Here is a 27,006-nt window from a genome sequence, read left to right as displayed (position 1 = left end):
TTTTTAAGCAATCTTTGAACTAGGTATATTGTTATAAAAAAAGTCTGATTTCAAAAGTTATGTAGAAATATTTTTGACGTGTTAAAATATTTTTTTTATAGACAAACACTTTTAGAAATTATACTTATAACATTGTTCTTAATATTATGAAATATGCATGACTAGAAAATATTGATATATTGAAATATAGATATATTGAAGTACTGTTAAGTGGACGTATTTAGAAATTAAAATTTCTTTCACTTGAGGACACATTGTGAGTTTGTGTTGTGTGAAGCAGTCGCATCATACAACGTATCAAGCTACGCGTTTAATGGCAGTCGCAGCGATGAATATATGGCCGCGGCCCACACAGGCCGCGAGAGAAGAGCGGACACACTTGCCGCAATTTTATCGTCGGGAAAGAAGACCGTACATAAACGATCAGCCACTGCGCGCATCGGTCTCGTACGCATCTGGCTGCAAACGTGCACGACGGTCACCGTATTCCTTCCTAAAGAAACCGTCAAGCGGAAGAAGGTGACTAATGCCCGGCCGTGAAGCGAGCGGAGATCGGATTCATTTGCAATTTCCAATTGAATTTCACCGAAGTAAGCGGCTCTCCCGGAAATGTTGATCGATGCGTCGACATGTTTTATGTATCCTCAATTTTATGTTGTTGTACTGGTAATCACTCATAAAAACCAATGCAGATCGAGAAATATACATTTCTTTCTATTCTGTGAATATTATTGTCAATAATAAATCGAATTAATGATTACGGTTGTTATTTAACGAAAAATATTATATAATTTTTAACGAAAAATATTATATAAATATTATGTTATATTATGCATTATTTATTATTATTATAAATTAAAATTAAAAGAAAGAATAAAAGATGAGTAAAAGAAGATTTAATTTATTTTATAAATTTCAATATACTATACTCAATTAAACTGCAGTCGAATAAAAATGGTCATTAAGAAAAACTTTACAAATAATGGAAGAATAGAAAATATATAAAATAATTTCGATTTATATTTTTGAAAATCATAGCCGATTTCACTGAAAAAAAAGATGACTTATCAGCCTCTAAAGATAAACAGATTCGTACAATATTGACAGCCAATAAAAATAGACAAATAAACCAACTTTATAAGAATACCGTTTATATTTTTAAATTTAAAATTTGTTTGTCAGAAGTCATACATTTATCATTGTTGTTGTATCGTATATGTATAGGGAACAGAAAAGGAACTACTTGGATATCATATATTGCTACAAGTAAGAAATTAATATTATATGTTGCATATCTACAATATGATAGAATTAAAATATATAAAGCATGAATGTCCACAGAGTCTGTATCTTCAAAACTTCGATCGAATTGACGGTATCTAACGATTCGAACGAATTTCACGGTACGTAATGGTTCGAACAAATTTGATAGTACAAAAAATTATAATAATCACATACTGGTATTTTAAAACCAAATTGCATTTTTTCTTTAACATTTTTAATCACAACTATTTTTTATTATTTTTATATATTAATATGAAGATATATTCTATAAATTTTTATACTTTTCATTCTATCATTAATGTCTCTTTTAAAAGTAATTTCGGTTAAGAAATTTATTTTTTTTGTTTTGCTTAAAATCAGTGACACTGGATAAGCACGAAAAGAAATATATATTAAATAAATGTTTTTTTTTTAGGAATTCATAACATCGTGATATTGGTAACAAGAACCGAATAAAAAAGATTCGATAACTTGTAATCTCAATTGTTATTAAAGTTTAGGAAGAAACGCGCTAAACCAAATATCCGCGATGCCTGTTGCTATAATAAAGATAATCGGAAGGAAAATATTCGATTCATTATGTTCACTAATGCTTTTTATTATGTCTATTTATTTTGTCTTTATCACAACCGCATCAGGTAAAATAATAAGTTATATAATAACTTGTATAATAATTTGTATAAATATTTCTACAATATTTGTTTGATATAAATCAGATTTATTTAGTTTATACTTATATTTATATTTGAAACTACTCATTTAAAAAATAGAACTTAATGATTGTGTGATTTTTACTTTTCTCTTTCTTTCTTTCTTTCTTTCTTTCAATACGTATCCAAAAATACATATGTATGAAGAATAAATATAAAATGTATTAAAGCTATATAAAATAACTATATAAAAATGTAATGTAAATATGTAATACAATACAAGCTTGTTACACACATGGATATACTTTTACTAATAATGTATATACATATATATGAGTATATGTATACGTTAACTATTAATAAGCTAAATTAATAATAATTATTTTTTGTAAAAAGATTAATGCACCAATGATGAAGTTCGTTTTATTAATATTATTAAATTATATCGTTTTATTAATATTATTAAATTTATATCTTTTGTGACATGAAAAAACAACATTGGTAAATTAATAACAATAGTGTCATGTCAATTTATACATTAAATTATTAATATAAATTAATTTTTAGTTTATATTACATTACACACAACTCATAATAAAAAAGATACGAATGGAAAAGATGACAAAGATAACATATGGGAATATTATACTATAAATGATATAATATCAGAAGCAGCACCAACTGATATCATACACATTAATAATGAGCCTCATATAGACCTTTATTTATTCGGCTATTATAGTATTCTAATTATAATGTCTGCTACTAGTTTAACACTATGTTACTTTTTGTGCAAGTAAATTCTATTTTTATACTTAATTAAAATAATATAATTATAAAAAATGTGATATTATGTGTACGCATCTCTGGGTATACATATGAATGGATCATCGTGTAAAAGATGTATGAGGAAAGAATGAAGCGTTGGTGGGTGAGTGGGTGTGTCACATGTATGTATACAGTAATGCGGTATAAGAAAAAAAATATTATGATTTAAATTCATAATATTAATAAGAATTTAGGATATTATTGTCATGTAATAATTATAGATGTTAAAGTCAATATAAGTATTCTATTAATTAATATAAATATGATATTATGTAAAATCAATATTTTAATTTTTCTAATGTAATGCTATGTTAATTTATCATAAAAGTTATAAATAAGATTCAGATAAATATAATATCAGGAATTTTATAATTATTTTATTGCTAATTATTAATTGTTATGTTGCAAGTATTGATTAATTTGTTACAAATATTTTTATTATTACAAACAATTTTTTTAATTGTTCACGAATTTCGTTTACAAATGTAGTTGGGAATATATAGAATATCGCCTAAGAAGCTTATACAACTGGTTGTTCTGCCGCAAACCAGCTAGACAAAATGAACCAGTTGTCCTTTATCTAGCCGATAGAATGTATCGGAGAGGAGAACTAAGTATCCCTTCACTCGAAAGTGTAAGTAAAATATACTAACAATAAGTAAATTAAACAGAAAAGATATCTTAAATCGATACACTATTTTTTAAAACATAAAAATAAGAATAACATAACCACACAAATGAGTATCATTATAAATATACAAGATATTTTACAAATAAATGATTGAAATTTAGAAGTATATTTTAACTTGGCATACACAGATTTTAAAAAATTTATATAATTAGAAAACGAAACTAAAAAAACATTTTCTTTTTAACATTAACATTATTGTTTCATTTATGGTAGAATTTGTCGTTAATAACATTAATAAATATTTCGTTAAAAAAGATGCTGAAAATTTTCGTCGGCAAATGTTCGTTTATATACTATCAACATTTCACAATTACATCAAAGATTATTAAAAATTCATAAAGTATTTCGAATTTTATGAGGCAAAGCAATAATACAAAATCTTTCCAAGTAGCAATAAGAGCATTAGCAAAAACCTATCCTTATAAGTACAAATTTGGAGGTTTTAAATCGATAGATGGATAAGCAGAAGAATGTTATTTCTAATAATTTATTCCGTGTAGAAATAATTATGATTCTAAATTTGTTTTTTTATTTATTACTAATAACGCATGTACGTACATATATGTATGTACAAGTTATTTTATTATTTTGATAATATTAATAATATTGTTAATTTTGCAGTCGTCAGAGGCTGACTCTAATTCGGAAAGTTAACATTGATGTTTTGCATTATTACAAAGAGTGAAATATCTATAAAATTGACAAGATTTCCTAAGTACGTTATTAACCCTATTCTCAACTTCAAATAGTTTACACATCGCATGTTGTTGCGTATGATTAGTTTTTAAGATAGGATATACCATATTTTAATAAATGTATAATGTAAGATAATTTCATAAACTACGATAATTCTTTTTATATTTATAAATTTTGAGAACTGCCAGATTGTGCGATTTAAAAACATAATAAATTAAAAATGTTTTATGTAATTTAAATCAAGAAAATAAAAATTAATTACTGCAAACGATGTAGTAATTATTTTTTTTTTATTTATTACACAATCATTTTTATTATTATTACAATTTTGTTTTTCTCAAAATATAAAAATTTAAAAAAAATAATAAAATTGTTTTTACCTAACAAAGAACAAAACTTTTTTCAAATTTATTTGCAACGTGTAAATTTGCAAATAATATGATATAATTAATATTTGTTAAATATAATATGATATAATTAATTAATTATATAATTATTTAATTAATCAATTATTCATTATATATCATAAATTTAACTATTTATATAATTTACAGACACAATAATTCTATTTACTTTATCTATTTAATAATTATTATTATCGGTTTAAAATAATTATTAAGTAATGCTGTAAAATATTTATAATATTGTACATAATATTGTATATTTAAAAATAATTAGTATTGATATACTATGTTAAATTTTATCTATAATATTATATAATATTATAAATAAAAACTATAACACAGATATTGTAACATAAAAACGTTTGTAATTTCTCGATTTTATATAAAAATATCTGATTCTAGTTAATTATATAAATAATTAAAATGTATGTATGTTTTTATCGAACAATATAATTTAGCAATATTGACAATATTTAAAAATATAGTTCGTACAAACATGCGTATCGTAAATGTCTGCTCTTTTGTATTAATCAATATATATATTATGAATATATATTAATTTATACATATCTTTAATGTTGGCAAGACTTTTATATTTAACAAATATAATTTTTTTAAGTTAATTTTGTATAATTTTTTGTATTATAAAAGCGAAATTTGGTTAAATATTACATTATATCGTTGCTTGTATCTGTATTGACGATCGTTTTATATGTAATATATTGTACGATTCCACATTTTACAAAATACAAATTTGGAATGATGACAAATTATTATTAATGCGTGTATGTTTTCTATCAAAAAATATATATCACCGAATTTAATACCAGAATTAATTATTAATTAGCCATAAAGAATAATCGTTTATCAATTAATTGTTATATAATTTATCAATTAATTGTTATATAAAAATATTAGTCTCTATTCTGTTGCAGTTATAACTTAAAATTGATACATGCGAAAAGATTTTTTTATATTTTTTTTAAATAGTGTTGAAATTAGGTATTATTATTATATAGAAAAAGAAATATTCATATCCTTCGCATAATTTGTTAATACACAAAAACAATTTCTCTTTTCTTATCTCTACAGATTAAAAAGTATAATTTATAGATTGTATTACAAATATATAATTTTATATCGAAATATAAAATAATTAATTATATTAATATACATTTATGTTGTTTTTGATAAATGCAAAAACATTAATTAACATTTGTTTGTATTGTAATCAACAGTGTCTTAAAGTTTTTAAAATATTTATGTAGATATGATGAATATAATATATATGCGAACGAGAGAGACATTCTCGCTATATAAGTTTGCAATTTTCGGCACGAAATAATATTCATCCAATATTCGATATTATAAATGCAAAATATAGTTTATAATTATTGAGTAAATATTTAAATTTTTACGCAATCAAGAACACAGTTGAAAAAAATAAAGATATGTTAACAAATGTTAATAAATAAATTATAATAATAAATTATAATAATATTACAATTGCGTATTTATTTTAAAGTAAAATAATGAAATAATGGCGAATAATTTTATTTTAGAAAATTATTTTTATTTGTAATAAAATTATTTAGTGTCCTCAACCAAACTTATCCGCTCAAGATGTAAATAAAAAAGAATAAAAATCATGTTGATTTTGTTATTTTTCTAGTTTGTAAAAGATGTCAGATGTGTTTCATTTTTTATATAATATATTATATCAAATAACCTACTGTCGAACAAAAATGCTGCTTAAAGAAAAATCTGCATGTGAAAAAAATAGAAAATATTCAAAATAATATAGATTTCACTGAAAAAAAAAATATATGATGACTTAGAAGCGTCTAAAGATAAATAGATTCGTGTGATATTGACAGCCAATAAGAATAGGCGAATGAATCAACTTTCAAGGATATATTTTCAAAATTTGTTTGTATTTGTCAGAAGTTATACGTTTATCATTGTCGCATGTATCGTGTATGTATAGAGAACAGAAAGGCAACTACTTGGATCATATACTGCTAAAAGTAAGATATTCATATTATAAAACCAATTTAGCATTTTAGTATCTTGCTTAATACATCGAGCATTATCTTAGGCTTTCATATAATACAATTATATAATATAATAAATAATTAAGTTTTGTTAAGATAAAATTACCAGCATGTGATCGCTATAATTTTTTGTACCGTTTTTATTCGAACCATTACGTACCGCCAAATTCGTTTCAACGTTATGTAACGTCAATTCGATCAAAATTCTGAAGATATAGGCTATGCAGACACTTCTTTATATATTTTAACACTATCATATTGTGCATATACAATATATATTCCCATATATACACATATTGCGCGATATTTTTTTATTTTCTTTATCGAAATCGAAAATAAAATCTAAGTTATTCACGAAAGGTATATTTATCGTCTTGATTTGCATTATATTAAAAATTCTTAGTTAGAAATTCTTTTTATAATATTTGTTCGTAAAATTATGAGATTTTAATCCTTTTGATAAGAAATTCTAAAGAAAAATACAAGCTTCATCAAAAGTAATAGGAAGCATGTAGAAATTCTTTTACTATAAGCTTCTGAAACTCTTATAGTTAATATGATTTTAAGAAATATAAGTATAAATAACAATAGCAAACATAACTATTTTATTGTTTTCGGAACATTTTAGATCTATTTGGCAGAAAAGATTATATTATTATTAATTTTCAAATATTTCAAATCTGATTACAAATATTTTAAACTTATTTATATTTTGAGTATACATATATATATATATATATATATATATATATATATATGAATATATGTTGCATATGTACAATATAATGTTAAAATATATAAAGCATGAATGTCCACAGAATCTGTATCTTCAAAACTTCGATCGAATTGACGATATCTAACGGTTCAAACGAATTTCACGGTATGTAGTGGTTCAAACAAATTTGACGATACAAAAAATTATAATGATCACATACTGGTATTTTAAAACCAAATTGCATTTTTTCTTTAACATTTTTAATCACAACTATTTTTTATTATTTTTATATATTAATATAAAAATATATTGTATAAATTTTTATACTTTTCATTCTATCATTAATGTCTCTTTTAAAGTGATTTCGGTTAAGAAATTTATTTTTTTGTTTTGCTTAAAATCTGTGACATTGGATAAGCACGAAAAGAAATCTATATTAAATAAATGTTTTTTTTTTTAATCCATATAACATCGTGATATTGATAATGAAAACCGAATGGGAAAGATTCGATAAATCACAATCTCAATTTTTATTAAAGTTAGGAAGAAACGCGCTAAACCAATTATCCACGATGCCTGTTGCTATAATAAAGATAATCGGAAGAAAAATATTCAACTCATTATATTCATTAATTTTTATTGTCTTTATTACAACCATATCAGGTAAGATAATAAGTTGTATAATAACTTGTATAATAATTTGTATAAATATTTCTACAATATTTGTCTGATATAAATCAGATTTATTTAGTTTATACTTATATTTATATTTGAAACTATTCATTTAAAAATAGAACTTAATGATTGTCTGATTTTTACTTTTCTCTTTCTTTCTTTCTTTCAATACATATCCAAAAATACATATATATAAAGAATAAATACAATTTATTAAAGCTATATAAAATAACTATATAAAAATGTACATATATTCTAAATCTATGTAGAGAAAAAGTAACATCCATGTGTGTCACAAGCTTGTATTATGCGCGCGCGCATAATACAAGCTTGTGACACACATGGATGTACTTTTAATATAACTAATAATGTATAAACATATATATTATATATGAGTATATATACGTTAACTGTTAATAAGCAGAATTAATAATAACTATTATTTTTTGAAAAAGATTAATGCACCAATAATAAATTTCATTTTATTAATAACATTATTAAATTTATATTCTTTTGTGAGATGAAAAAGCAACGTTGATAAATTAATAACAATAGTGTCTCTATTTATACATAATTAATAATATGAATTATCTTTTAGTTCATATTACATTAAACTTAACCAATAATAAAAACGATAATAATGGAGAAGACGAAGATAATGTATGGCTTTATAAAGATATTATAAAAAAAAAAGTAGCACCACCTGTTTTAGACCTTAAAAATGAGCCTAATGCGTATTTTTATCTTTATGGCTCTTGTGTCCTATTTATAGTTTGTTGTATTGTTCTTGCGTCAATATTCAACTTCTGGTGCAAGTAAATTTTATTTTTATACTGAATTAAATTAACAAAATTAGAAATGTGTTATTATATGTACGCATATCTATGTATACATATAAATGGATGATCGTGTAAATATATGTGTGTGTGTGTGTGTGTGTGAGAAGAAAGGGAGCATGGAGTGGGTGTGTCACATACATATGTATGCATTAATGCAATATGAGAAAAAAATATTTTGATTTAAATTCATAATATTAATGAGAATTTAACATATTATTGTCATGTAATAAATATATGGATATTCAAATCAATATAAGTATTATATTTTTTAATATAAATATGATATTATGTAAAATCAATATTTTAATTTTTCGAATGTAATGCTGTGTTATTTTATCATGAAAGTTATGAATAAGATTCAAATAAATATAATATCATGAATTTTATAATTATTTTGTCGCTAATTATTATGTTGCAAGTATTAATTAATTGTTACAAATTAATTGTTACAAATATTCTAATTATTAAATACAATTCTTTCAATTGTTTACGAATTCCGTTTACAAATGTAGTTGGGAATGTATACGAGATTGCCTAATAATCACATACAACTGGTTGTTCCGCCGCAATCAAGCTAGAGAAAATGAACCATCACCATTAAGGAGATGGTAGAATTTATTAGAGAACGAAGAAGAATGCATCCATTAGAATATGTAAGTAAAATATAATAACAATAAATTAATTAAATAAAAAAGTTATCTTAAATCGATACACTATTTTTTAAAAACATAACAATAAGAATAATGTAACCATTTAAATGAGTATCATTAGAAATATATATGTTTCAGAAATAAATGACTGAAATTTAGAAGTATATTCTAACTTAGCATACACAGATTTTTAAAAATTTATATAATTATGAAACGTAAATCAAGAAACATTTTCTCTTTAACATTAAAATAACGTTTTGTTTCTGGTAGAATTTGTCGTTAATAACATTAATAAATATTTCGTCAAAAAAGATGCTGAAAATTTTCAACAAATGTTCGTTTATATACTATCAACGTTTCACAATTACTTCAAAGATTATTAAAAATTCATAGAGTATTTCGAATTTACGCAAAGCAATAATAAAAAATCTTTCCGAGTAGCAATAAGAGCATTAGCAAAAACCTATCCTTAAGTAAATTCCCTAAGTAAAAATTTGGAGGTTTTAAATCGATAGATGAATAAGCAGAAGAATGTTATTTCAAATAATTTATTCTGTGTACAATTATTATATTTTAGAATAATAATATTTTGGAAAGATAGCGTTTCTAAATCAATGTTTACGTGACTTCCTTTTATTTTCATCCATTTGATAAGCAGAATATGATTCTAAACTTGTCCCGTTTATTTATTTATTATTAATTACGTATGTGCATACATATATGTACAAGTTATTTTATTATTTAATAAAATAACTTTATTAATTTATTTTATTATTTAATAAAATTAACAATATCCTTAATTTTGCAGTCGTCAGATGAGGATGAACTTTAATTCGGAAAGTTAACATTAATGTTTTGCATATTATCACAAAGAGTCAAATATCTATAAAATTGACAAAATTTCCTAAGTACGTTATTAACCCTATTCTCAACTTCAAATAGGTTAGACATTGCATATGTTGTTGTGTATAATTAGTTTTTAAGATAGGATATATTATATTTTAATAAATGTATAATGTAAGATAATTTCATAAACTATGATAATTTTTTTTATATTTATAAATTTTGAGAACTGCCAGATTGTGCGATTTAAAAACATAATAAATTAAAAATGTTTTATGTAATTTAAATCAAGAAAATAAAAATTAATTACTGCAAACGATGTAGTGATTAATTTTTTTTTTATTTATTACAATAATTTTTATTATTATTACAATTTTGTTTTTCTCAAAATATAAAAATTTAAAGAAAATAATAATAAAATTGTTTTTACCTAACAAAGAACAAAACTTTTTTCAAATTTATATGCAACATGTAAAATTTGCAAATAATATGACATAATTAATATTTGTTAAGTATAATATGATATAATTAATTAATTATATAATTATTTAATTAATCAATTATTCATTATACATCATAAATTTAACTATTTATATAATTTACAGACACAATAATTCTATTTAATTTATCTATTTAATAATAATTATTATCGGTTTAAAATAATTATTAAGTAATTGCTGTAAAATATTTATAATATTGTACATAATATTGTATATTAAAAAATAATTAGTATTCATATACTATGTTAAATTTTATCTATAATATTATATAATATTATAAATAAAAACTATAACACAGATATTGTAATATAAAAACGTTTGTAATTTCTCGATTTTATATGAAAATGTCTAATTCTAGTTAATTATTAATAATTATTAATAATTATTAATAATTAAAATGTATGTATGTTTTTATCGAACAATATAATTTAGCAATATTGACAATATATTTAAAAATATATAGTTCGTAGAAACATGCGTATCGTAAATGTCTGCTCTTTTGTATTAATCAATATATATTATTAATATATATTATAATATATATTAATATATATTAATATATATTAATTTATACATATCCCTAATGTTGGCAAAACTTTTATATTTAACAAATATAATTTTTTAAGTTAATTTTGAATAACTTTTAGTATTATAAAAGCGACATTTGTTTAAATATTATATTATATCGTTGCTTGTATCTTTACTGACGATCGTTTTATATGTAATATATTGTATGATTCCACACTTTACAAAATACAAATTTGGAATGACAAATTATTATTAATGTGTGTGTGTTTTCTATCAAAAAATATATATCACCGAATTTAATACCAGAATTAATTATTAATTAGCCATAAAGAATAATCGTTTATCAATTAATTGTTATAAAAAATATTAGTCTCTATTCTGTTGCAGTTATAACTTAAAATTGATACATGCGAAAAGATTTTTTTAAACCTGCATATACAATAATATTTATATGTTTTGAAATAGTGTTGAAATTAGGTATTAATATTAGAAAATGAAATATTATTTAAATCCACCGCATAATTTGTTGATACACAAAAACAATTTTCCTTTCCTTAACTCTACAGATTAAAGAATATAATTTATAGATCGTATTACAAATATATAATTTTATATCAAAATATAAAATAATTAATTACATTAATATATATTTAAGATATTGTTTTTGATAGATGTAAAAGCATTAATTAACATTTGTTTTTAATCAACAGTGTCAAGTTTTGTCACAAGTTTTTAAAATATTAACAAACAGTATATATTGACAAACAATCCGTCTCTATATAAGTTTACAACTTTCGGCACGAAATAATATTCATCCAACAATATTCGATATTTTAAATGCGAAACAAAGTTTATAATTATTGACTAAATATTCAAATTTCTATGCAACAAGGAAGTCTAAGAAAATAAAGGCGTGTTAAAAAATATTAATAAATTAATAAATGTAATTAATATAACAAATATGTACTTCTTTTAAATGAACAAATTAAATTTTAGATATCATCTATGATCACATTATAGTCATTTATAATTATGTTTTTATTCCAATTTAAGAATTAAAAATTATCGTCAAAATTGATGTTATTATTGTATTTTTCTTATTTGTTTCTTTTTCATTTTCCATTATAATATTTGATGCTCCCAAATAATAAAAATTAAGAATTATAATTGAATAATAATAAATAACTTTTATTTTCAAGAATTATTGTTAGTTAGTTTGATAAAATTATTTAGTATTTTCATAGAAAAAATTTATCCGGTTTAGATTTAAAATAAAAAGAATAAAAATTATATTATTTTTGCTGAATAATTTTGTTACTTTTTTCGTTAAAAAAAGTATCGAATGTATTTTGTTTTTTTATATATAGATTTCAATGTATGATACTCAATTAAACTACAGACGAATAAGAATATCCGTTAAGGAATCTGCAAATGGCAAAAAAAAATAGAAAACATTCAATAATGCCGATTCCATTAAGGGGAAAAAAAAAAAAAAATATATATACATATATATATATATATATATATATATATATATATATATATATATAATGACTTATGAGCATCTGTAGACAATTTTATAAGATATTGACAGTCGATAAATGTTAACCAAATGGACTAATTAGCATTCTATGAGAATATCGTTTATATTTTTCAGAAATTATACTATCATTTAATCAATTAACCTATCATTATCTCGTGTAAAGAACAAAGAGGCAACGATTTGAGAGTGAGAGAGAGAGAGAGAGAATCACTTTTAGTAAAATTAAGTAATTACCTTACGACTGCTCGATGGTTTCCTTTTGCTCTTGCTCCTATATGTAACACTGGCATTCGCACAACACTCCCGAAAACACGATTGATCGTGCGACACTTTGCACGGCACTCCCGATATTAATTGCACGCGCACTTTTATTATATTGCGAAAGAATAATAAAAAAAACTACTGTACGATTTTATAATTCCTACCACATCCGCTTTCCTTTCTACTTGAAAAAGATAAAACGCGAAATAACTGAATCTAACCTGACTTCACGTATCGCGACGAAAACGATTCTCGCTTTATATTTAATCGCGAGCAATAATCAGACACGCGAACTAATGATCTCTATTTATAATAATTGTATAACACTAACGTTTAATGTTACCCGGTAACTTCCGTACGCGATCGCGTTTCGTAGATACGCGAAGCGTAATTCGACGATGTCGAGAACACGACTTATGGCAGTGAACTTTACCGCGTGAATGACGCCGCGGACGACCGCGCGTCAACAACTGTGACGTAGCCATAGTACTGGAAAAACCAAATACCAAATATCGCGTCAGTTTGTCTCGTGCCGTTGATACTAACGCACGTGTCAGAATAATATATGCCGAATATATTCCGTTTCTTGATTTCCAAATTAATTATAATAACCGATTAATATATCGCGATCTCTCTCGTTCTTTCTTTCGTTACTTCAATCGTGATTTTGTATTACTATACATTTTCAAATTGGACGGTTAACTACACTTTTACACATAATTAATTACACTTTTTTAAATTGACGAGTGCGAAGATAATTGATAAATAATTTATAAATAAGTTAATTAATAAACGTTCAATACATATTATCATTTCTTCGTTATTTAAATCGTTCGGCATATATTTCTACGCGCGTTTTCAATCTGAATAAGACGGGCAAATTACTTTATTAAAAGTGCCGCGCAATTATATTCTGTTTATTAGTGTGCGCGCAATCATAATTAACGTCTTCGCGAGTGTCGTATGAATGTCGTAGATTGTTTTATTACGTTCTTTACAGGCGACAATTGCTTACATTATCGCATATATCGCACATCGCGCTTTAAGCTTCGCCGATTTAAAAACATTAGCCATTTTCGATGTGAGAGAATACGCAGTAATACGCAAGATTAAAAGAGAGAGAAAGAGAGCTACAGAGAGAGGAAGGGAGGTTAGAGAGAGGTAAAACTTACGCGCAGAGATAAATATTACGCGCGATTCATTCACTGTTAATAATAAAGTTGAAGAAAACAAAATATTCGGCACGCGCTATTCACCTTACCACGTTAAATATTTCGGCGGATTAAATATGAGGCGGCGAAATAATCGTCGTGACGTGTTCGTTTTTTAACGCGCTGTGTTTACGTAGCCCTGCTTCGTCGGTTACGTCGCGGTCACCTTGTTGTCATTCGCGCGGCGAGACTCAACGGATTAAGTCGTGTTCTACGTGTCTCGTATTATATTCTCGTATTACGCGATCGCGCGAAGGTGCTCGGATACATAAAACGCGATTATCGCGTAGTACAATTGTTACAAATAGTGATTATTAGCCCGCGTGACGATTATTACTCGCGATTAATCGCGTAACAAGACAACTGTTTGTCGCGGTAGGTAAGGTTAAGTTAGATCGAGCTATTTCGCGCATTTTTTATCCTACTTTAAGCAGTAGTCGAAAGATGACACGGGATGCAATTATCATACGATCGTAATTTCTGCATTTTCTCGTAGTAAAAGTGCGTGTCGCGTATAATTAACATCGGGAGTGCAAAATATTCTGCGATTATTCGGTCAATATACGCGTGATCATAATTAATCGTGTTTCGGGAGTGTTGTGAGAGTGCCAGTGTTGTAAAAAAGAGGCAAGGATGAATAGGAGAGGAGGAAGAAAACCGAGATGGCGACAACGACAATGGAGCAGAGATCTAAGGTTAGAAATTTATTATTTATTTAATTTATTAAAAATATGGCATTATAAAGAAAATATAACTCTAAATAATAAGAAAGAAAGAAAGATTTAAATTATTATTTATAGAATTAATTGTTATTTTTATATATTCTATATCTCTACAGTAGTTGACTCCATTTTATATTCTTGCACAGTGTAATGTATATATAATATACTATCTTTTATTTTCGTACATACTTAAAATATTTAACTTATATTATTTTTAACGATTATTAAATTAATAATTTATAGTAAATTATATTATAATTATATTATAATTATAATTAATTATATTATAATTTACATTATAATTATTAAAGTAATAATTTATAACAATTTTTCTCAATATATTAAATTTATATAAATATAAATATATATATATATATAAATATATATATATATAAATATATATATATATATATATATATATATATTTATATAAATGTAATTTCAGTTGTTTTTAAAAGATCTTCTTTCTTTATTTCTTAATTATTTAGATTATGTGTATGTATGTGAGCATTTATAAATCGGAATAATTAAACAAAAATAGAAGAAATATTTTACAATTTTCACACGTAATATTTTCTAATTTATTTAATAAATGATTTATACTTAATCATTAGGTTTATCTTATAATATGCTAGTATATGCGTTATTTTAATTTTTTATAGCTTTTACTTATTTCATAACCTCTTACTTTATTTGTTTATTAATAACTGTATACCTCGCTGTATACTGTATAGTACTTTTTAAGATTTTTCAAAACAATACAGAAAACAGTTTAAGAATTGAGAGGAAAGGAACTAGAATGACTTCACATATTTTAAAATATTTGTGAATACGTGTACATATTCTAAAACTTCGACAATTGTTTCTACATTTTGTTAAAAAAATACAAGTACTATGATTATGAGAAAAAGAAAATATTTCCTAAGAATCAAAATTTTCAGAAAGGTTTATTATAATGCTCACATATGTATAATATATGATTAAATATTTCTAATGATCACTCCTATATGTTGTGCCAGAAATTAGAACATTGTGGTACATTCTTTGAGATTTTATTATTACATAAAGTGCAGAAAGAAATAATTTGACATGATTTAGGACTTAAAAGATCTTTATTTAGAAAATCGTGCACGTTTAAATGTATGCTTAAAAATATATTATTGTGTATGTAAAAATTTTGATTAAAGAATTTTATTTTCCATTTTCCTAAAAGAATAAGATTTTGCATAATTAAATTGTATATTTATACATATTTTGTTTATTACGTCTTTTATTTTTGATTTAAAAAAAAAATTAATATATACAATTTCTCTCTTTTATCAAGAAAAATTGAATTGATTAAAAATAGCTAACATATAGTAAATTTTAAATTTTTATATAAAACACAAGGCGACTGCTAAATATATATTTTTAATCGTATATATGTATGCGAATAAAAATATTGCATGAACTTATTCGTGTCCTAATCGTTAAATTATTTCTTTTGTTTACCACAAAATATCTAAGGGAATGCAATAGTGATTTTTGCTTTTGGTATATAACGTTGATTTTTCATAGAAATTTTAATACGTTTAATGTATTTATAGTATTGTCAAGCATATTAAGCATTTGTTATCATATTTATTATCATATATTGCTATCATTTTTATCATTTTACATATTTATGTAGCCATTTTACATGTTTCTGTGATCTCTAACATAAATATTTTGCTTCAAAAAACGTTTTAAATTTCAATGAGCAGTTCGATTGTACATATTTATATATATATTATGATTGTTGCATGAGCTATACATATATCGTACATGTCACAGTCACGCATAGCACGAATGGCGTTTCACAGGTTTTCGTAATTCGTATGAATGAAAGCAGTCTTCAAAACGTCGCAAGGTGACAACGCGTTACTGTGTTGCATTTTACTATTCTTTTTTACAAACCTGACGGGACCCCTAAGAATCGCTCGAGCACGTGCGCGACTATGACGCAATCGGACAATGACGAGATGAGACTAGGGAGTTAACGATGCTCCAATCGTGTGAAACGTGTGTATTACGACAAATTCGCTCGAATATCAATCGTCTTTCTTTGTAGAGTCGATCCAGAGAGGGAATAGCATTACAGACGTGAAAATATTACCAAGTGAAAAATATCTAGTATTTGAAAAACGAGATTCCCCAAAAGATTTGAACGATTTTATATCTGTTAACTAACAATTTTTAACTATTTATATTTATTTCTCTAAATATTAAATGCCGAATATATACATATTAGCTCACTATCGTAGATATACATATATATTGCATTAATATGCATAATCGAATCTCGTTGAAATTTTTTTGAAGATAAAATTTAAGATTCGTTAAGATCATAGAAATAAATAAAGAGAATGTCTCTGTGTAAAATCAAAAAACGAAAAATCGAAGAATGAAATGAATTATTTTGTTTTACTCTAAAATAGAACATTTCGTTAAATCATGGACCGTGTGTCGCGATTTGTAAAATGCAATACATTGATTTTCCAAAAAAAGAAATTCGGCGATGATTGTAGGGACGAATTTCAAGAATGCGCGCTTCAATTGTCAAATTTATAACCACTATTCGATGCACTTTTAATAGCCGTATAATCTGCAGGTAGGAAAGAGAGATTACTGACGGTGCGGCGCGGTAATGTCACAAAACCGGTGGCTTTACGAGTCATTAAAATACCATTTCTTATGCAGCGCATTTAATTACCCGCTGAAAAAATAACGTAGCAACACCCTTTCACTTCCCTTTCCTTTTCCCTCGTCCCTTCCTGACGTGTCCCTCTCTTTATCGTTCTCTCGCTCGTCGTGAAACGCATCGGCCGGCCAGCTGGTTCATCGTAATGGTTCATATTATGGTAATGCGAGGCGTTTGAATCTCGCATGGCCAACCGTAAAGCCGTAAACGAGTCTCATACCGCCTACGAATAACGCGAAAAGCCCGGCTACGTGTTTGAAGAACAATACCGACATATCATTATAAATCATGTCGGCGGCTTTTCACGAAAATTTTTCTCAGCCCTTTACTGTCGCCGCCGCCGCCGCCATCGCGTTAATTCGTCTTTGTTACAAGACGACGTCTTAAATTTGTTCTTTACATACGCATACGTTTATTGAACGAACAGCTGAATATGATGGAAGCGCAGCGTAAAAAATGAATTTTAATCTCGCCTCGCTATCACGACGATGAGAGAGATGGTCCATCTTCGCGGGCGATCCACGTAAGATTGCATTATTTCCAAGGTATCTGCAATTAATTCCGGAATGAGAAACGGTGGCGAAGTCGTTTCACACCGGCCCGATCGGCTTCCAAATACCGATACTCGATTCGCGTTAGCTTCTTTCGTCACGCTCGCGAACAAAAAAGCACAGCCGGTCCTGATGAGAGAAGGAGAGAGAAGTGTCAGAGAGAGAGAGAGAGAGAGAAAGAGAGAGAAAGAGAGAGAGAGATACTATAAGGCCGCGTATCCGCCGGATGAATTTTCGAGGTGCTCGCTTGCAATTACAGCCAGCAGCACATCGCGAGTAATAAAGAACGACGGCTAACTCGTTGCACGATCGACTACCGAGTATCGTGTTAATCCCTTTTAGTCACGGTCCGTAGAGAGAAAAGTCGGCGGCGTGCCGCCGCGCTAATAAAAACTCACCCGGTGCATAACTTGCAAATTCGCGGTGTTAGTCGAAGATAAACGATCGTTCGCATCGCTTGACGCGCCCAAAAATATCGTATTTACGATCGCCTTAAGGCTGGTTTATAGAGGCATTTTTGTTCATGCTTTCAGCGTGAACAAAAGCATTGAAATTCCAATATTGAACTTTACCAGTTCCGGCATAAGTTAACAGCTACGGCCTCTATAAACCAGCCTTTACTCTCGTCATCGTGATCGTTATTTTTTTTTTAACAAAATTATATTAATTAATCTTTTCCTTTAAATAATCATACAAAAATTCCGAAATACATATATTTTTAAATAATAGAATTATATGTATATGTCATGAACGAGGTCATGAACCTATACATTAAGCAAATTGTTTTATTTCGTTTTTATAAAAATATATATAATAATTATAAATATCGCATACCACGTGACGAGTACAATATGATAAATACAGAATATTTTCGGTCTCGTAAGTACACTTCTGATCTTCCTCCATATTATATGGACCTCATATAGATCATTTTGTATCTATCTGTAAAGACAGAAAGAGAGAAGGAGAGAAAGAGAGGCAGGACGAAAGGAGAATAAGTGAACGAATGAATAGCGAGAAAGAACTCCGAGGACGAAGGAGGAAGACGAGAAGTGACTGCTCGTCGAACTCGATGCGTGGCAGATTCGGTTCTCCAATCTTCGGACCCGAACACTTTCAGGTTCACCCCCTTCGGCCTCTTCAGACGCGGCCGCCGCCGCGCATCGAACTGTCCGTGCAAATTTCAATTTTAACTGCTAATCTGCCAGCTAATAGCCCCCTGCTCCTCATCTCCTCTCTCCCGCGTCTCTTTTCTCCATCACAACTTTCATCTTAATGCCGATTCTTCCCAGTGTTGCGAGTGTTTCCTCGCCACTTTAGGTTTAGCACCTCCTCTCTATTGTTGGAAAGAGATATTCGCCTAAATTTTATTTTGAGAATAATTTATTATTACGCGTTATTATATAGTTCTCTTCGTTCTTATTCATCTTCGTTTTTTTGATTTCCGATATTCTTGCTTACTCTTTATTTTAGCCCTGTTTTATTTATAATTCGCTCGTTATATTTAACATTCATGTATTGTATATATTTTTTTAGAAATTTTATAGAAGATTATTCTCAAAATACAATTTATCTCCCTTGTATCTTTCGTTTAGTTTTTTATTCATGCGAAAATCGATTGTATTAGATATGAATTGAAGGACTTAATCAGCCATAAATTTTAACCGCTTATCCGATCGTTGAACGGTTAGTTCCTCTCGTTTTCTCGCTCTTATCCTCACGTTTTATTCCGTCGGTTAATAAATATATATTCGCGTATATTTCCTTCTAACAATTCACAATTCTCGAGAAAAATCTTATAGTCATTCACGAAACGTAGGGGACTCAGGTATGCCACTGGGATAATTATATGTCTCGGAAAAACCTCGAATAAATATCTCCTTCACGACAATGTCGGTTATTCAAAAGGATCGAAAACCGTTAAACTGAAATTTCAACGGATAAATGATAGTCGAATTCCTTATTAAATATATTTAATTATATTTTTATTATATAATATCAACGTACGATAACGTTGGAATTGGACAAAAATATTATAATACACAGAGAGGAAAGAAAGAAATAAAAAGTATGTTCAGTTAATAGATAATATTCACTTATTTTTACTTTCTTGAATAACGACATCTTTTTGAGGATCTTTTCAAACGACATAAACATCTCGACGCGTCTGCATAAACATTCCATCATTTCTCATCTTGTTAATAACGCAATGATTAATATTGTTCCTGATGAAAGATGTCAACATATGCAATCATCGGTCTCCTAACTTAAAGTAGATCGCGAGACTTTCGTTCATTCTCTTTCTTTCTCTCTCTTTCTCTTTTTTATCCATCGTCTCTCTTACTTTATTCCTAGCTGCAACGATGATTTATTGCAATATTTTGACGTGAAAAAAAACATATATATATAGAAAAGATGAATTGACAGGCGACTCTTTATGATCAAAAGTTTGCCACCCTCTTCGCCAACAACCCCTCTAGACGCAACCGCCAGTTACCCTCACTGTCGCCGACGGAATCAGCAAATGCTATGGGCGATTAGCTATTTTTTTCTAATTTGGATATTAATCATGCTACACGAGCGAGGGTCGTGAAGTTATTCGAAAAAATGAGAATCGTGGGCGACTTCTAAAAATAATTTAATCGTTTTTCTATAGGAAAAATATAACATATCAGTTTGTATCGTTATTATAATTTTAATTGAAAAATTTAAATCATAGAATAACTGTTTTGTAATATCAAACATAATGTAAAATATTTTTCTCTTTTTTTATTGAAATTATAATTGGAAGAGTAAAGCTCCTTGCACAATGATGCATAAGCTATACGATGGGAACGTGATGAACGTGGGAATTGATGGACGCGAATATCATTCCGAGCGCATCATTTAAGTGCCCAAGATTACACTTCCAGATTCTTAAGCCCCTTGCACAATGCTAGGCAATAGAAATAAGGAATAGAAAAAACTATTCATCAATAAATACGTGGAACAGAAAATATTCGCCAATAATAGCAGAGAATAGATATTATTTCTGTTCTTATTGCCTGTTGCCTAGCATCATTGTGCAAGGGGCTTAAGAATCTGGAAGTGTGAATCTTGGACACTTAAATGCGCTCGGAATAATATTCGCGTCCATCAATTCCCACGTTCATCACGTACGTATGGCTTACGCACCTTAAAGCACGCCCACGCATCTTGTCAACTAATCATCTAATAAAATAACATTCAGCCTGCGGTGCGATGCGTCGGTGCGCATACCATTCGGCATTCGAGGGAGGTTTGTTGCGCAGAGGTCGCGGAGTCGCGATGCCATTATTATAGGAATGCATTACACCCGGGCGATGCATTGTATTCAGATGGTCCGCACGAGAGCACGAGTCCGGGCGACACGCCGCTACCTAGATACAGCACTGGGCGCAAACCAACGACGCGTACCCTCATTTGCCATTCATAGAAGTGCAGGAATGTGATCGTGCCTGCGCATTATATCCACGATAGGCATGCGCATTTACCGTTTAAGTGAGTTGTATTATTATGCTAGCGTGACGAAAACTTTAACTCACATAAATCGTCATATTCTTTTTTTTTTCAAATTATTTTAAATGGCAATCATTCGCATATATTAAAATAAATCGTGAAACATGTGGATTTTATTTATCATTACAAATGTAAGATATATGAAGATTATATATATAATTAATTTTCATGAAATTATTTGTTGCATCGATCATTGAACGCAATTTTAATTTCTAAATATGGTGGTCGAATGAAACATGTTTTTCGTATCGCGGCTCGTCTTTTTTTCGATTTTCCTTTTGATCCAACTAGCATCTCACGCTAAGGGACAAAAACTATGCTATTACAATGTTTTCCTCTTCGCAATTACTCCCCGATTTTATAGTCTCTATAAGAAGTATCGAAGAGAGAGAAAAATCGCATTCCGCGAAGTTCCATCTGTGTGAAGTATCCGTCAGCTGGTGCGTTTCCGATGAAAGTTGAAAAACCAAGACGGGATACTCGATAAGGCACCGAGTAATTACATTTGTCACGTCCTTACGTTTTAATCAAGCGAAATCGATGAGAAGCGAATGGATGAAAGAACAGGGCCAATGCTGGCCTGCGTGGCGCACAATCGTGATAAGGGAAAAAAGACGATAAGACAGAAAAAGTAGAGTGAAATGGGCGTGCAGCCCTACGCAACTTTGATTTCGTGAGATCGGGGGACTCGAACACTCGTCCGATGCATTATCTTATTCGACATTTTGGAAATTACAGGCCAAATGTGCTCAACCAACTGTCAGCTCGGTAAAGTCGGAAAGAAAGAGAGAGGAAAAAATAGGAAAACGGACAGAGCGAGCGAGAAAGATGGTTAGAAAAAGGGAGCGCGTGTAGGGGACAGCGGAAAAGAAAAAAAAAAGCACGGAATGACCGTCAACCAGTCACGCTTTGTGCTCAATATGTAGATGCGACGAATAAAGTGTCCATTATAGTTCTTTTTTCGGCTTTTGTCAGGGAAATCAATATTTGCATAAAATCACGATCGGCTCGAGAATCCGTGACAAATAAACGGGGCACAGTTTCGTTTGTATCTCACGATTTTTTACGCGGATGACACAGACGCGTGCGAAACGATCACACAATTTTCACGGTGTATTTAATCCATGCTGAGATTTATTAATAGGGTACATTTTTTGCGACATAGAAATGTGCATTGCACAGTTCATTGAACAGCAATTTTTTGCATGTGCGTTATATATTCTTTATTAAGTAATTTTCTTAATGGTTCTACCAAACTACGTAAAATATTCAAATACATATACATATTAAATATTCGATAATTATTAATTTGATAAAAAAATATATACGCGTATTAAAATTTTGATTTAAATTAATATTATATAAATTTTTCACATTTTATTTATTCTGTGTATTGTTTTTAGAGGCTGATGAAAAATGATATCTGTAGTATCGCGGCGTGTGGTCGGATTATTTTGAGCAGACGACGTCAATGTAACTTCACTGGCGCCACATTTGTGGCGAGCTTAAAAAAATCTGATTATTATTTTACTCAGAACGTTAGCGATCGCCGGGAATCGTTCATATCTCGACAAGTGCGCTTTATATCTTCCACTTAATGCGAGCGCGGCACGCGAGGCTTAAGGATCATCCATATGTTGCGTTATTTCATATCAGTTTTCATTTCTCAGAACGGTCCAGGGACTAGTGATCCTCTTGAGATAAGGAATCGATGTAATTATCGATTTTTCTAAATATTTATAATGGTTTCAAGCATGTAATAATATTCCTCCCCCCTCTATACATTTCTTATTCCTTCTATTCTTAAATTGCAGAATATATACAGTCGTGTGTGTATGTGCAGTTGCATAGTTGTTTTGTTCCTAAAATACTGGATCATCATTTTATCTCTATTTTTTATTTTTTTTTTAATAATTTAATTCAAGAGTGAGCTAAAAAAATAAAATGCTTTTAGAAGATGCTGCAAGGCACATTAAAGAGATCACGTATTTGACAGTTAATTAAATTTAAGCCTTCCATATAAATGTGTCACATGTTTATTATTTAATCTGAAGCCATATCTTATGTTGTACAGTGCGTTATAATTTATGGATAATCTGTTGCAATATAAAGTCTTTAATTGCAAAAGGTTATACCAGAAAACGATAATTTCACCTACGCGTCTCGTATCTACGTGTTGCGAGCTCGTAAAACGAAATTCATAAGAAATCTGTCCCTTTATAACGCTCGGCAAACATCGATCGCGTTATATTATCAAGCAGAGGAAGAGAGAGAGAGAGAAACAGAAAGAGAAAGAGCGAGTCTCTTTCGCGCGTTGAACGTCCTCCGCGAAGATGCGTGGTCCTCCCCCTCCTCCTCCTCACCGGCCGCGCTTTTGCCTCGCTAATGTGGAAACTCGAGTTAAGTGGCTCAACTGGACGACTCCTCTTTGATGTTTACCGCACGCCGTGGTGCGTATACCCTCATGCCACGCAACTGCGTAACACTGTGCGTATGATTCCTTCGCCGACCGCGATCTGTCAGTGATGGATTTAGGGCATCGAGGACCCCTAGCGAAAGGGTGCTTTTAGGAATTCTTGTAATCTCCAAACAAATTAAAGTACACAAGCTGTCGTGATATATAATTAACAATAATTACAAAAAAAATTACAATACAATAGTTGGAAACTCTTAAAAAATTAGCAGTTAAATAAACGAGGCAATTTATGAATCTTTTTTTAGCGATTTCTTGGTGCTTTAAATATCCTCCTTGCGCGCTTATTTCTTAGCGAATCCGTTACTGCCTAGCATTATCGCGGAATTCTCGCGCGCACAATTACAAAGTCTTTCCTCTCCTCTTACAAACAAGTCGCATAAGCACGCGACTGTGTGCAGTTCCTCCAACGTCACTTACCATTTTTTTCCACGAATCTCGTTAACATGATCGGTGAGGGGCAAGGGGTTGCTTCAATAACGCCTCGATTAATTAACATCACTTTGTTGTCGATTGTGAGACGCGTATCCGTCGAAATAATACATGGTTATAACGTTTTTACTTGTACAAAAGGGTATCTTATATGTCATTATTATTTACATATTTGATATTCTTTTTTAAATCTTATAACGTTGATAAACGCGATAATTTCTATAAAATTATTTTATATTCTTTATTTTTCCCGAATATTTTACTTTCTTATTTAAGCAGCAGAGAGAACTTCATTCTCCGGTTATTTCCTACAAGTGTTAAATCAAGATAATTTATTATCCATTATTTTATGATTGATATCGCGGAGAATAATATTTCGTATTTCTGAATAAATTTCTCAACGAGAAGGCATTTTTTCGACTCGCGCTTAATATTCTTCGCCAGCACCTGAATCTCGATAACGATCGCGGAACGCGCTTCGACATAGAAATTAATCCTTCCGGCCATTAAAATGTAACTCGTTAACTATGACAGTGGCTGGCAGCTGGATTGAATTGAGGCGCGTGCTATATTACGCTTGATATCGCTGTGAAACTCAACACCGCCGGCTTAGACCTCGACCTCTTAGGTCGTCACTGTTGCTACCGCTTCGGCTCTATTATCTCAACGAAACAGTATATCCCATCGTTAAATACCGGTATTCCCTCTATCAGCTACATTGTTTCTGATTTGCTTCTGTGCGCGCGATATGTTGTCAAATATTTTATTTTTATTTTTTTTTAATATTAAATATAAAATATATAAGTAAATATTAAATATTTCTTTTTTCGTTCAATTCACATGAAAATAATTATTAAATACGATATAATTCATAATTCTTTCAAAATGTGTGAATATTAATTTCATTTTGCGATTGATATATATCCTCAAAGTTATTGTTTGCGCAACTGGATCTGTCTCGTGTCGTGACGGATTAAATTTTTTTGCGTGTCAATAATGCATTCGCGATCTTCGATCGTGTATTTCGTTCTCTTTTTTTTTTTTATCGCGACACAACGCAGTGCGAAGTAGCGGTTAATAACGTATAGCGCATTCGCGCGCTCCTCGGTTCATCAGGGCAAAATTGAGAGATTATGTAAGAACAGTGCTCTCGGCGTGTCGCCTCCGATCGCTCTCACGCCTTTACGCGCGCGCCGAGCGTAAAACGCGCGGTTGCACCCACGCACTAGTTGCTCGCGCGCGCGTGCACAATTACCTTAATCCGGTGAATATTCCGACAGATAAAAGGGCCGCACGCGCGGACGGGGGGTCGCGGGAGAATTGAAGGGAGGGAGGGAAGGGACGTTGGACAATTGGCAAATCGCGAGACCGGGGAAGACCGAGGCAGAGGTCACTTCGCGCTCGCGCTCGCGAAACATCACGAATGTCAAGAATGCGCCCCTGCTCATTATACAGTCCTCGGGATGGAACTTGTTTTGAACGCCGGATAGAACAGCTACAGCGATAACGAGATATATCCGAGAAAGCGGTATTACGCGTCGCTGAAAATTACATAAATTCTAGAAGCGTATATTGAAGTGCGATGAAAACTTCGTAAAATACAAGTTTATTAATTAATTTTAGCCGCAATTTATATTGAGTGAATTATTATCCGGTATTATCTTTTTAATGCGTTTCAATTACAAGTAAAAAATATAAAAACCGATTTATTAATTATAATTGTGCGCAATTTATATTAATGTAAATTAGTTAAATTATTAGTATCTTTTTGTATTTAAATGATTACGAGTGAAGAATATGGAATGAAATCAATTTATTAATTTTATTTTTCAGAGAATACAGGTCATATATGGGATACATCTATTTATATAACTTTGCTATTTTAAATTAAACATACGAGATTTCTGTGTGATTTCCGGCCAAAATTCAATGTCGTGTTTATTTTGGGAAGAGTTAATTACAAATTTGCAAGTCGACTTAGAGCCATCTTGTTTCCGCGTCCCGCGAGAAGCACATATATATTCCGAGAGTGCGATAATTTCTGTAATCATAAAATGGTAAATAGATCATCGCGTGCCGCGTTTAGAGCTCACGTTGCAACTTCTGTGCGCATGGCGGCATCCTTCTTATTATTACGATTTTTCGCGCAGCGCGCGGTGTTAAACGAGCGTGTCGAAGCTTTCGTGCCGGCGACGACGAC

At 29.2% G+C, this 27,006-nt stretch overlaps 1 protein-coding gene across 1 annotated transcript; it reads left to right on the top strand.

Moving 5' to 3' along the window:
• Positions 1 to 1,188: 1,188 nt before the first annotated feature.
• Positions 1,189 to 4,251, top strand: LOC112637082. The gene is made up of 5 exons (XM_025405979.1): positions 1,189 to 1,266; positions 1,700 to 1,922; positions 2,502 to 2,730; positions 3,252 to 3,396; positions 4,075 to 4,251. Exons 2-5 carry the CDS (start codon positions 1,814 to 1,816, stop codon positions 4,105 to 4,107), a joined length of 516 nt encoding a protein of 171 aa, XP_025261764.1. The 5' UTR covers positions 1,189 to 1,266; positions 1,700 to 1,813; the 3' UTR covers positions 4,108 to 4,251.
• The last annotated feature ends 22,755 nt before the right edge of the window (positions 4,252 to 27,006 follow it).

This window comes from Camponotus floridanus, unplaced genomic scaffold, assembly GCF_003227725.1.
Source record: "Camponotus floridanus strain SB8 unplaced genomic scaffold, Cflo_v7.5 scaffold13, whole genome shotgun sequence".
NCBI classification, from domain to species: Eukaryota; Metazoa; Arthropoda; class Insecta; order Hymenoptera; family Formicidae; genus Camponotus; species Camponotus floridanus.
Note: the sequence above shows the minus strand (reverse complement) of the source record. Positions and strands in the feature narration are given on the sequence as shown.

Bases quoted from the DNA above. Each gene is read 5' to 3' on its own strand.
- LOC112637082 (XM_025405979.1), top strand. From the start codon at position 1,814: ATGCCTGTTGCTATAATAAAGATAATCGGAAGGAAAATATTCGATTCA. The intron at 2,731-3,251 runs GTAAATTCTATT...TTACAAATGTAG, and splicing joins CTATGTTACTTTTTGTGCAA to TTGGGAATATATAGAATATC. The intron at 3,397-4,074 runs GTAAGTAAAATA...TTAATTTTGCAG, and splicing joins GTATCCCTTCACTCGAAAGT to TCGTCAGAGGCTGACTCTAA.